This window comes from Tyto alba, unplaced genomic scaffold, assembly GCF_018691265.1.
Source record: "Tyto alba isolate M040663 unplaced genomic scaffold, T.alba_DEE_v4.0 Super-Scaffold_6, whole genome shotgun sequence".
In the NCBI taxonomy this organism is placed as follows: Eukaryota; Metazoa; Chordata; class Aves; order Strigiformes; family Tytonidae; genus Tyto; species Tyto alba.
Window position 1 is genome coordinate 19,438,634 of NW_024881327.1, and position 13,778 is coordinate 19,452,411.

The 13,778-nt window shown below is 38.7% G+C and overlaps 1 protein-coding gene across 9 annotated transcripts in view; it reads left to right on the top strand.

Annotated features, from left to right (window-relative positions):
- Window positions 1-13,778, top strand: part of TENM3 (teneurin transmembrane protein 3) — a 1,343,701-nt gene that overhangs the window by 1,294,741 nt on the left and 35,182 nt on the right. For 8 of the 9 annotated variants that reach the window (XM_032988404.2, XM_032988405.2, XM_032988406.2 and 5 more), the window contains 7 exons: window positions 925-1,192; window positions 1,727-1,870; window positions 5,024-5,273; window positions 5,692-5,712; window positions 10,971-11,203; window positions 11,766-11,920; window positions 12,768-13,642. In XM_032988404.2, coding sequence (XP_032844295.1) covers window positions 925-1,192; window positions 1,727-1,870; window positions 5,024-5,273; window positions 5,692-5,712; window positions 10,971-11,203; window positions 11,766-11,920; window positions 12,768-13,642 — 1,946 coding nt within the window. The remainder of the gene's footprint in view (window positions 1-924; window positions 1,193-1,726; window positions 1,871-5,023; window positions 5,274-5,691; window positions 5,713-10,970; window positions 11,204-11,765; window positions 11,921-12,767; window positions 13,643-13,778) is intronic. The other variant, XM_032988408.2, reaches the window with a different exon arrangement.

A 13,778-nucleotide genomic window follows, 5' to 3' on the forward strand; every position in this document is an offset into this window, starting at 1 on the left:
TTTTTTTTTTTTTTTTTTTTTTTTTTTTTTTCTCAATAAGCTGGAGTATTTGGTAGCTGTTCATCTGAAGTGCTGACTCTCAGTGTTTATGTCCTGACTGAGGTACAGGACAGTATAGGCTGTCTTCATCCACGTTACGCAGAAACCTTTCACATCCATCCATCACCCACAAAAGCTCCTCAGCTCAGAGGGAAAGACAAGGTAGGGGGGAGGGAGAAACCTTTTAAAAATAAAATTGAATCATTGCACCTCTCTGAAATGAGAAAGTGGTGAGCTGTTGTCTGAGTAGTGAATATTGATCAGGAAATATGGAAAAGCTTTCCCTGAGGCATCCTAGTTATCTATCTTTGAAATAAATGGAAGAATGCTCTAGTTTAAAGTATTTACAATCCACAGGTAATGCAAATAATAAACCACCTAAAAGTCGTTCCTGCTCCTACAGGAGCAATTAGACTTCCCAACCCAAATCTGAAGCTTTGCAGTGCTTAGAGGCTCTGCTGCCTTTATTACATGTCCATAGTTGGGACATGGCTGGCAGCATAAGAAGGAGCTGTTTTCACTTACGTGAAAGATGCTTTTTTGCCTCTTTTGGAAAAAGCAGTATGGAATGTTTTCCCTCTCTTGCATGCTGTCTTTCCCCCCATAAAAATAAAGGAGGGATCTTTGAAATCCTCAGCAGAAAATATCAACTAAGCAGCTTCAGTATAATGAGGAATTTAGGCTTTGCTTTTCAGAAAAAACAGGTGAGATGTTGTTATTTATATATGTATTTTTTACATTTTTAAATGAAGGCCAGATTTAGATGGTACTTCCTAACGGATTGTCATGTAGCACCATGTCAGGCCTCCTTTTCTAATAGCTGCGTTGGTTCAGTTCAATTTCAAAATCATTCAAATACTGTATTTTTTTCTTACTGATGCACAGGTACTTCATGAGGAAACAACGATACCAGGAACTGATTTGAAGTTATCATACTTAAGCTCCAGGGCTGCAGGATATAAATCTGTTCTGAAGATTACTATGACCCAATCTGTTATACCATTTAATTTAATGAAGGTTCATCTTATGGTGGCAGTGGTGGGAAGACTCTTCCAAAAATGGTTCCCTGCATCCCCAAATCTGGCTTACACTTTCATATGGGATAAAACTGATGCATATAACCAGAGAGTCTATGGATTATCTGAAGCTGTTGGTATGTGTGTTTGGGAGTTTTCTTGCATTTTTACTGTTGTCTTGAAAATAAGGAAGCACATCTTAAATACTTGTATCCATTAAGTAGAAAATGTTTATCAGAGTAAGATGAGAAATAACAATGGATACTAAAATATATTAGAAGATACTAATTCAAATTATAAGGAGAAAATTCCTTCAAAAGGAAAAAGAGACCACAGTCAATTTTCAGTCTAGTAATACAGTATGGTATTTAGTCTGCATGTTCCTCATACTTTAGAGCACAGTAGCGTTCTGACGTACTTCACAAAATGGCTTTCCTCTGTACCTATACTAATACTCTTAATAACTAAAATTATTTTAATAACCCAAGATTGCTCTTTAAATTATTTTGGAATTCTGTTTAGTATTTTCAATACATCTGAGGAAGCCATAGGGATTTTTGGGTAGCCTGGGAGAGCAGAAGAACTGTATGTAGTTTAAGAAAATCACATTCTTTAAACTCTTCTTCTGAACCGGATCCTCTACTTAATGAGAAAATTTACTATTATTTCAGTGTCTGTAGGCTATGAATACGAGTCTTGCTTGGATCTAACCCTCTGGGAGAAGCGGACTGCCATTTTGCAGGGTTATGAACTGGATGCCTCCAACATGGGTGGCTGGACACTGGATAAACATCATGTACTGGATGTTCAGAATGGTAAGGACTTCACTTTCTTCTTGCTAATTTTACTACTCAGCTGCCCTGCACTTTAGGTATTGCATTCTAACTTTTCAAATGTTTGCTTTGTTATTTTAAAAAAGGAAATTACAGAACGTTTTGCATATGGTAAATGTTTTGAGCTTTACAGTGTATATCATGTTCCTTCATCCTATAAATACATACGCATTAATAATTTCATTTAACAGTGTCAGCCTGTGTTAGATATGCTGTCCAAAAAAAAACCTAACCCAAAAATGTTGGAATTGTTTTCAATAATTGAGTGATGCTAGGTAGACACTATTTCTAAAGCAGTTGTATGTGTCAGCATTGTTATTAGGATTAACTGTTTGTATGTTAACAGTATCCTGAACAACGTTTTCACTTCCAGCTTTCGCAATGAATGAAAATTAAACAGCAGTAAGAGACATTCCTGCCAAACTGAGAGCTCTTCACTCCCAATATTAAAACCCTCATTTATAGAGGAGGCGTTCCGCTTCATGTCAAGACACCCCCAACCCCAGCACGGCTGCTCATGGGAGCAGTCAGCAAATGGGTACCGACTCTTCTGGAGGATGAGCACTCATTGAGTCTCTCCTCCTGTTTAAATCCTTCCCTGAGGAGAATCCTCCCTGGGCCGCTGTGGTCGGCTCACACACAGCAGGTGACGAATGGTGCTGCCTTGAGTAAGTGGGGGCACTTGTGCCCCTTGTTTCAGGACAGAGTCCAGTTGCTGGTGAGCAGATCTTCCTTGATTTTGGTGAAAAGATGAGGAGCAGCACACACTTCCAAGAACTGTGCCTTGGTACCAAGGTAAATTTGTCGGGTGTGCTACTCAGCAACTGCCTGGAGGGTGCCATGCTAAGGAAACCCCAGCTCAACACCGAACAGGAGGAAATTCGGGAAAATTTGGCTGGAAGCATGTAAGAAAGGTGAAATAAGCAGAGTCCCATGGCTCAAGGTGGGAGTTGGTCACACTGGATTCTTAAGCAAAGGAGGAGCCCAGAATTAATTCATCGGGAAGACCGTCACTTCTGCCGTACCTGGTGTCCCTTGGAGGTCTCCCACTAGTACAGGAGTTTATTTTGTGTGATATGCTAATCACCACCCAAAGCATTGCTTCTGACTGGTAGAAGAACAAGGTAACCAAATCAAGGGAAAAGGTGTCATTGTACCTAATTTAAAATGTCCAAAAAAACCCTGTGCAAATTATTGTAAGCTAATCCATCTGAAAATGTGAAGAGCTATAATTCTAAATATATATATATAAGATTGATTCTGTTCACAAGGTAAATTGATGATGGACTTAAATTACGTTCAAGAGTACATTTAACAAGTAACGACTTTTCAAAGTGACGTGTGTCTAATTGAATAAACGAAGTGGAGAGTCGTAATGACAAGGTGGATGAGCTAGAGAAATTTATTCAGAACAGAGTGCAGTGTTTGTACGGACGTCCTGAACTACTGCAGTAAATAGTCTAATGTACATCTTTCAGTCTGTGATAATAGAGGAGAAATGCAAAGGACCAATTTTTCAAGGTAATGACAGAATAAATCAGGTGCAATAGTGCACTGTGCTGACTTGTAGAATTCCTCTGATGAAAATTACAGAACTCAGCTATTTCTGGCAAAATTACGGTGCCATGATTGTCATAAATGATGTAATCATAGGAGAGGGGGTTTGTATACTGTTAATGCATTCTGGCTTTAACTATTCATGAAAAATACGTTCTCCCTCTTTTGATTTAGATTACTTATTTAGATTACTTGACATTAGGTTTCCATAAACCATTTTCATTCTTCCCAATTTTATCATGTATATTGGCTTTATGTTTATAATTTCCTAAATTGTATAACATTAAAAAGTAGAGAAGGCACCTAAAACATTTAAAGAGGAAAACAAAGTATTTCTTCTCATTTCTTTCAGTATAAAGAGTGCATTATGGGAGTGAGGAAAGAAAGAGGAATACATATTAAATTTTTTCTAAGCATCTCAGAAGAGAAATGTATCCCTCAGCCCCAAACTGCCTTTGAAACTCTGGGCACACAATCAATAAAACACGTATCCCTCTAAAATACAAAGTGACATGTGGTTTACATGGGTCATACCACAGAAAGACATATTGTGACTTAGGAGTATAACCATCATAGCTGACCATTCGCAGAGTACACCTCAGTGGATTCATTGAGAGATATAATAGCGAGGGTCCCGGCAACATTTTAACACACCATAAAGTCACACTTTTTTTCCTAAGACGGAAGATTTAACATAAAGCATGCATTTTTCTTCTCAGATTTCCTATGGAGACTATAAGGAAGAAAAATACTGCTGGCACATTGCTTTGTCTTCACGAAATTATTGTTCCTTTCATGCCTCAAAGCAGAATTAAGTTTAAGAGGCAGGTTGGCCTGGCACCACATTTTTTTTGCTGTTTTGACATTTTTAATAACTGCCTATAACTGCAGACATGGTATTGAGGCAGACTTTGTTGCCAGAGGTTCATTTTTGTTGTGAGCTGAGTAAAGAGTCTTTTATATTATATAAAATTGAAGCAATCTCCAACTTTTTGAAATAGCTCTTTAATTAATATTTACAATTTGCAACGGTAATCCACTTTAGATTACATCTGACATCATATTCATAATTAGTTGTAGTAGGATTTTAGAAATACAATTTGCAAATGTAATTTTTTTCTTTTTTTATAATATAGGCATAGTTAGAATTTCAGTCATTTCCAGGGAATTTCAAAACTGCAAAGATTTAGGAACACAGACATTGATTCCTTGCATTTCCTTCAACACAACAATTTTTATTCTGAATTATAACTATTTAAATTATTATTGTTTAAAAATAAGAGCGACTGAAAACTTATTTGGGTCTTAAATGCTAGTATATTTAGTGTTTCTGCTACATTTTGTGGACAAGATAATACAATGCTTTGTGTGTCTGTGACTTAAATGTAACTATAAATGTTTTAATAAAGTTCTGTTACTTGTAGTAAGAAAAACACGGTGGTGAAACAAGTAAAAGTGCATTACATTCTATTAATCAACTAAAAGATTTTTAGAATACTTATGCATCATATTATGTCCATACATTCAGAGTTTTTATAAACTGTTTTTTGCTTTGTGTTCTTTTATATTATCTGCCAGGAATCCTCTACAAAGGAAATGGTGAAAATCAATTTATATCTCAGCAACCCCCAGTTGTTAGTAGCATTATGGGCAATGGAAGACGACGCAGCATCTCCTGTCCAAGTTGTAATGGTCAAGCTGATGGTAATAAATTATTGGCTCCGGTTGCCTTAGCTTGTGGGATAGATGGCAGTCTTTACGTGGGGGATTTCAACTATGTTCGGCGGATATTCCCATCTGGAAATGTAACTAGTGTTCTGGAGCTAAGGTATGATTTTTTCTGATCTCGGACTGTTGGAGTTGTGAATTACTGTTGCAAACTAAAGTACGGAATATATTTCTGACGTTGTGTAAGCTACAGTTTCCAAATGCTTTTGGGAACAAAAAAAAAAGTTGAGTCAAAGCATTTTAAAACATTTGAAAAAGTATTTAAAGTGAAAAAATTTTACCCTGGTAAAATATTTTAACTATGCTTACCTAACCTGTGAGACTTTAATCTACCCAAAGTAATTATTCTGTGGATTTTAAGCGTTAACCTACGTAGTCGACACGAGTGGACAAAAGACGATCATTCACCACTTCGCTAATGATAGACATAAATGTTGCCTTCTTTTCATCTCTTAACATCCTTTCTGAATGTTTTTCTAATAATGTTTTTCTGTTCTTTTTTACTTGCTCCCACCAAGAAATAAAGATTTTAGACATAGGTAAGCATTCCTTAAAGAAGATTTATATTTTTCTAACTGTTCTTTTTTTCTTTTTTAACAAATGAATGCTTATAATGGAGAAGTCATTTCTTAGAAGTATTACTAGAAAAGAGGAGTATTTTTCAAAAATAATGAGTTCATATGTTTTAGTTATGTCAGCTGTCAGGCTGCATCGTCCTTTCGGTTACAAGTTCCTCTTTTCTCGTCACTCTCTGTCTGCAGTCAGGCTTCTTTTTATGCTTGTGGATGCCCTCCTTTGCTGTCCCTTCATCTCTGCTCACTCCTATTCCTTGATGGCAGCGCTTTTGCTGATCCTGTCAAAACTCACTCATTAATCAGATACCCTAAATCCAATGAGAATGGCATGTAAGCAATAAAATTATAGAAGTGTCAAGTGAGTTCATTTCACTAGCCTTTTGATGTTGAGTCTTTTCAGGCTCACATTTAACAGATGTTTCTTTAACAGTGAACTTCTCTTAATAATGAAAGTTGAAATTGTCCCATAATAACACAACTCCAGAAGTTAAGATTCTAAAGTACACTGGGCTTAGAGACAGTAGTAATCAGAAGGATTGTAGTACAACATTCATCCATCCTGGCATTGCTACAATAGTGGCAAGAACATAGGAGAAGAAGATGGATGCTTAGAATTGCTTTGGCACAGCAGTCGGTGCTGATAAGGAGAGAAAAACAGAGTGATGCTAAAATCTTGTTGGATACATGAAACCCTACAAGACTTCATGGCAGAACTGCTAAGTACAGGGCTTAACAGTCCCACTGGTCCCTTTCTCTCCTTTTTTGCTGCCAATCGTTTTCCTTCATTGTTTTTAGACAAATCCCAGAGAGTTATATCTCAGTTCTCCTTGATTTTTAAATTCACTTTGCTTTGGACATTCTTCTTTTGAGGCAGGGTTTTACGTTTAAAAAAGTATGTTTCAGATGTGCTAGGCAAAAAATTTCATGACTAAATAATGGGTCTGCTTCAGTGCTAATGATCAGAATTGGGAGTTGATGCGCAGTCCAGCTGGTTTTATGTTATTTTCCAGGTGTGACTCAGAGTCAGTCTCTTCTGTTTGGTGGTTTGAGGTTTTCACTATTATATTTAATTTGCATTCGTTCCTCTACTTTTACATATATCCCTTCTGGTATCACAAACTTGTGATTGCAGTTGGGTAAGACATTGTCTTGGCAAACATACGAAATACGGAATAGTACTCAAAATGGGAATTTGGAAGGGACAAAGGGAATTAAGGAATGGATACGAAATGAGGTTTGTTTTACTGTGATTTAGTAGAGATGCCCTCTCCTGCCTCCAGCAGAGCAGTGGTCACAGACTAAACTGTGGCATTTCATAAACTAAGATCCCTGCACGTAAGAAAAGTTGATGAGGTAGAACATTGAAGCTCTCCTCCTTTTTTCATGCCTACACATGCAGAAGCACCGGGTAGCAAAATTGCAATCACAGAGCACAAATTACTGTAACAGCATTTCCGTGAAGTGGGGGTTCCTCCGGAGGCGGGCGGAGGTGGCTCTGCAGGAGCGGCTCCGGAGCCAGCGGGCAGGAGGTGTGGAGCCCCCGGTGCAGCCTGACATGGTCTGCTACGACTTTGAGTTTCCCCTCCGATCATACGGCATTTTCCCAGTGTCCACTTAGCCTTAGGGATTCGCTGCTCAGGGCTTCCTAAAGCCAAGAGTGGCATCTTTATGCTTAATATGCCGTCGGCTTTTTATTCTATTAATTTAGCTGATTTGTATTTAACGCGTGCGAACTTGTATGATCCAGCAAATCCTACTGCCGTGGGCTCCCCAGCTTAAGGACACACCGTGGGGCCAAATAGCTCCTCTTGCCTGCGTGAGGCTCTGCAGAGCCCTGTGCAACGCTGCAGGGACGGGGCAGGCAGGCCTGGCTGGCCTGCAGGAGACGGGGGCAAACTGTCCGGTTTTACTGGCAAGCCCTTCAAACTGCTGAGGAGATTTCTGCATAAACCGCAGTTTGGAAAACAGCCCTCAACGGCCCACCTTGCAATAGAGAATTACTAAGTATCAAAACTAAGAAAATGCACTGAAATATGTATTCCCCAAGTAAAACTAATGAGCGGGGTTAAATACTAGTTCAGATTTATTATCGAGCATTCAACTTCCCTTGCCTGTAAACACAGACCTTCAGCACGGAGAGCGATGGGCCTCCCACCTCAGGAGCCTGTACTCTAAATTAGAGAGACAATGCAGATCAAATTTATCCTCTCATGTACCAGTGACCTAACATTTTTTCTATCTCAAAGCTGAACTGATGTCTTCATACACACTGCTGCTTGTGGGTGATTAATGCTGATAGGCCATTCATGGAAGAAGTAATTTTTACAAGGACTTTGAAGACAGAGAGGTCATTTGTAGGCTATGGCAGTATCCCAAGTCTGTAGAGAGCCAGAAAAAAATTTAGCAAAATATAAAAACAGCTTTAAGGGTATATGGTTTAGAAGTCACGGAATGAATGGGAGAGAGAGAGGGACTGAAGCAGGAAGAGTATTTTTTAAAAATTTATGCATGGAGAGTAATGCAGGTGATCTGACAGCTGAAGAATTAAAAGATCGGCATAAGCAAGATAAAAGCAGTGGGAAATAGATCATTAGAGCTCTGCGCGTGTGTGTGCACACTTTAAATTCGAAGCACTTATTATTTGGCATAGACAGAACAAGTTAATTTGTTGTCATTTGTCTTTACAGGAGCCCATGTTGGTATGTAACTGCATGTTTTGCAGAGCTACTGACAGTGATTAGGCGATACTGAACGACTCAAGAAGTCACTGACTGTGGATTTTATTTCTTTGCATTTGTTGTTATTGGTAGAAGGCAGAAGCTTAATAACATTTCAAGCTACAATGAAACAGAATAAATTCTGTGCAGCTTTCCAGCTGCTGGTTTTTATCTCTGTACTATATTTGAGATCTGCATAGTGCACATGGATGTTTTCTGGCGAGAAAACAAGTGTGTTTTTCACTGGACAATTATTCAGTTCCTCAAATTGTGCCTTGCTCCTGTGAATTAATGTTTTTTTCCTATCAGCTAGAGCTGCCTCTGCTTTTTAACGTTCATTTGAAAAGAAACACTGAAGTTAAGCCTGTTGTATTAGCTCAGAAAGGAGCCTTCAGACATCTGTGTGTGACAAGTTGGAGAGTTTATACTGATTCAATAATAATACCCTATGCACTCCCGAACTTGGGGAGGAGGGGGTGTAAATAAAATGAGAAAATAAATTTATCAGCTGTATTTTTTTGTTCTGATGCAGATACACTACTTACTATGAAAACTCATCCCAAAATAGAAGAGCTTTGTCATTTTTGTTGCAATTAATTAGAACACAGAAATATTTTCATATTTATGAAGAAAATAGCTTTAAAAATTCTTTTTTCAAAAGAAATAATTGCATTAGGCATAAATTATTTAGTTATTGATTTGTTGACTCTTTATTCCAACAATTGAAAAATAAGATTGAGACGATATTAGACAAGTTGAAGAGAGGTACTTTCATTTAGATTTCGGTAGAATGAGGACTTTATTTTAAATTACAATGAAATAAAATTTAATTGCACATTTCACACTTTGCAATGTGTTTATATTTGAAGCGTCTGCAAAGTTTCTTAAAGACTAAAGTAATCGTGTAAATGAATTAAATTAAATTTATATTCTATATAGGTATAAATAATTTGTACGCTACATAGTGGTCATATTAAATGATCTCTTTCTAAATTAAGGTTTTTAAAATACCTTTGAACTATTTAGCACATTGGCAATAACAGATTGCTAACAGACAGAAATTTAAAGTCAGCCTCCATTTGATTGTTTTCAGACATGCTGTACAACACTCGGCGCTATAGCAGAGCTTTTTAAGAGGTGCTAATCACTGTGTATTTTATTTCATTAGTCTGCTTCACTTGGTTTCTTCATTCTGAACCAACATGTTAAAAGTCTTAAAACCAAAGAAAATCCTATTTAAGCAACACGTTTTTTTCTGTGTTTTTGTAATTGGGTAGCTATAAAAATCTGTCCCTGCTAAAAGACGTAATTTGTTCACAAGTTGTTCCTGTTGGTCTCTTGTTGCTTTTTCCAAGTGGCAGTACATAAAAATGTGTTACATTAGCACAGTTATGTATTTACAAAACGTGAAGTATAGCATTTTGTGAACAGATGTTTGGCTATCACCAAGACTGGTAGATCTGTTTAAGCAGCACTTTTGCAAACATCAGAAGTGGAACTGACTGTTCTGACACTCTGCTTCAATCCATTAGGAGAGCATCTGAAATTACCTCCTGTATTTACATGACCTTATTTCAGCTCTTCATGTCATAAATTAGGTCAGGAATCCCAGCTGCAGTGGGTTAAGTTCCTACATCATAATGTATCAACCCAAAAGGTACTCTCCAGGGCTAGCTTTTTCACCAGCAGGGGAGAAAAGACAATAATTCTCAATTATATGGCACCAGTGGAGAGGCAAAATGTACGTTTCTGGGAAAATGGTTAGCAATATATATTTTCACTGCAATAAAGACTGTGTTGGCATAGTTAGCGGTTTTGTGCCAATGTGTACAGTTATTTGAAATATGACTCCAAGTTAAGAAGAATGGAAAAGCTCCGCTCAGTGCTCTGGTGGAAAAGATGACGTTTCCTAATGCGTTAAATCATGCGTATCACGCCTTTGAAAGCTGTGGATTAAACAGATACTTAGGAAGGATGTCTTCTCTCCTGCCTGTGAACTAATAATGCAAACTCTACCTTATCTGTTTATGAATTATATAAACCATGCACCCCAGCAGCCTTATGTAAATGATAATAAAACAGATAGGGTGATAACAGCACCAAAGTGTAAGTGGGGTCCTCCTGCAAAGTTTGAAACTGGATCAAGGTTCCCAGAAAGCCTGGGACTTTTTAGACTCCGGTATTTTGATTTGGCCTATTAGAGAAACAGGAGCTGTGTCTAATTACAAAGCATGGAACAGGCCTGTGAGCAGCACGGACAAAATGGATCGTCTGTCCCAAAAGGATGAGTAATCCAGATTGATCTGCCTGTGATAGAGGCAAGGCACGTGAACAAAAAAAGATTTTGGGGCCGTGACCTGTTGCAACCTATGCTTAAAGCATCACTGTTGGTTTTAACTATATATGTATTGCTGCACACTGCATATGAACTGAAGCCTTCTCTTCTTGATCCAATGTTAGGTGCAAAGAATTACAGCATGTGCAATGTATAATTCCATTTTACAGCAACAACCCAGCTCACAGATACTACCTCGCAACTGACCCCGTGACAGGAGATTTGTACGTTTCTGACACAAACACACGCAGGATTTATCGGCCCAAGTCGCTCACGGGTGCAAAAGACCTGACCAAAAATGCTGAGGTGATAGGAGGAACAGGGGAGCAGTGCCTACCCTTTGATGAGGCAAGGTGTGGTGATGGAGGCAAGGCGGTGGAGGCAACTCTCATGAGCCCTAAAGGTAAAAAGAGTTATCCCTCCGTAACTTTCAATAATATGAAAGTTCAGAGCTGGGAGGGTGACTGTCTTTACTTACTGAACCCAGGAGCTGGCTCAAAAAAACGGTTTTGAGTAATTTTTTTTCCAACTGGAAAGACCATTGAGGAAGAGAGCTACAGGGGACCCGGGTTGATTCTTTAGGAAATATTTGGATTGCATGGTTATTGAGCATTTTTAAGTACTCATTTAGATTACGTGTCTGGCAGGCAATGGTGAAGATTTGAAATCACTGTTGCTTTTGGTCCCGCTTGTTCCATGTTTCAGGTAACTTAAAGCTAGGCACTTCTCAACACGCAACAGTGTGTGAACAGCAAATGTGAAAAGCAGTAGTAGATTTCATACTGAATGTTGATTAATTATGCAAAATAAATTTACAAACTCTTTTACTACCTACTGCCTGAGACCATGTTGTCTGCCCTTAATTATCTTAACTAGATACATACCACTTACGCCCTTAGTTATAGATAATATATTCACTGCTTACACTTAGTACAAAAAGCTAAGTTTCATTCTCTTCACTAAAGGAATAGCAATCGACAAGAATGGGTTAATCTACTTTGTTGATGGGACCATGATCAGAAAAGTAGATCAGAACGGAATAATATCCACATTGCTTGGCTCCAACGACCTGACCTCGGCACGACCTCTAACCTGTGATACCAGCATGCACATCAGCCAGGTACTTTTTAGCTGCTGCTAATTTGGAAAGCTGAGCTGGGGCTAGAAATACAAATGCAGCTTTCTTGTCCCTTAAAATAATACTGGGTGGAGTGCCTAATGGATGTTGATCAGCAGAATTTGGGGAGAAAGAAACTTGTTCCAAGGGCATTAATCGCAGTGTATTCTCTTAGCTATAAGTGCTGCTGTATTCAATTTTTCTGCCCATAAAGTTCAGTTCAGTTTAGAACAGCAAAACTATCAGCAGGAAACAGTAAGTCTGGTAGTAAATACTGGGAGAATGGCAGGCCTGTTAGAACTGTCTTGGCATGTTGATATTTTCTGAATCGCTAACATCCTTAGCCTACTAGAGTGATTGAGAGGCTGTATACAAAACCCCATAATTTTCTATTTGTTTTAAGAAGCTCGTGTAGGTAAGAAGGGACATCACTCATGGTATGTTTAAAAATGGAGTACAGTACGGTGTTTCGTAATCTGGAAGGTAGTAAGTTATTTTTGCTATTACAATAATAAAGATGAGTACTGTCCTTAAAGTGTGTATTTGGACTTTGATATCTGTCTCTAATTTTATTTATGCATTTGTGATACAGAAAAGTATAGCATTTATTGGAGGGGAACTTCAACCTCTATTATAGCTCCAGTGCTCTAAAATAGATGTCTGAACATTCTTCTCCTTGCCTTCCTGAAAAGCTTTAGTTTGCTGCATGTATTTTCATACAAGTCCTTCTGTCGCGATTGCTTGCAGCGGATGAAAGATACCCTTTCACCAGGTGTCTAAAACTGAGGGTGAATTAGTTCATTTAATCTGCACTGCTTACCCGTTTAACAAAACGCTTCTGTTTGTTAAGGTTCGTCTGGAATGGCCTACAGATTTAGCCATCAACCCAATGGATAACTCCATGTACGTTTTGGATAACAACGTAGTTTTGCAGATCACCGAAAACCGTCAGGTTCGCATTGCTGCGGGGAGGCCAATGCACTGCCAGGTTCCTGGAGTGGAGTACACGGTGGGAAAGCACGCCGTACAGACCACGCTCGAGTCGGCAACTGCCATCGCCGTGTCCTACAGTGGGGTACTTTACATTACAGAAACTGATGAAAAAAAGGTTAATAGGATAAGGCAGGTCACAACTGATGGAGAGATCTCGTTAGTTGCTGGAATACCCTCCGAGTGCGATTGCAAAAATGATGTCAACTGTGACTGTTACCAGAACGGAGACGGCTACGCTAAAGATGCCAAACTTAATGCCCCTTCCTCCTTAGCTGTGTCTCCGGACGGCACCCTGTACATTGCTGATCTGGGAAACATTCGGATACGGGCCGTGTCAAAGAATAAACCCTTACTGAATTCAGTGAACTTCTACGAAATTGCTTCTCCAACTGACCAAGAGCTTTATATCTTTGATGTCAACGGTACTCACCAGTACACTGTGAGTTTAGTCACCGGAGACTATCTGTACAATTTTAGCTACAGTAATGATAATGATATTACTGCCGTAACGGATAGCAATGGGAATACCCTTCGTATCAGACGGGATCCCAACCGGATGCCAGTGCGAGTGGTTTCTCCTGATAACCAAGTCATCTGGTTGACGATAGGCACTAACGGATGTTTGAAAAGCATGACTGCACAAGGGCAGGAGCTTGTCTTATTTACCTACCATGGCAACAGTGGACTTCTGGCAACTAAAAGCGATGAGACTGGATGGACCACGTTCTTCGAGTAAGTACAGAAAATAAAGTCAGATGCCTCATAGTTTTATTGAGTTATACAGCACCATTTGTGATATTTCTGGAGACTGATGAATTACCTGTAAAGATGACCTTTGATAACAAAAAGCACGGAGAGACACTTTGTG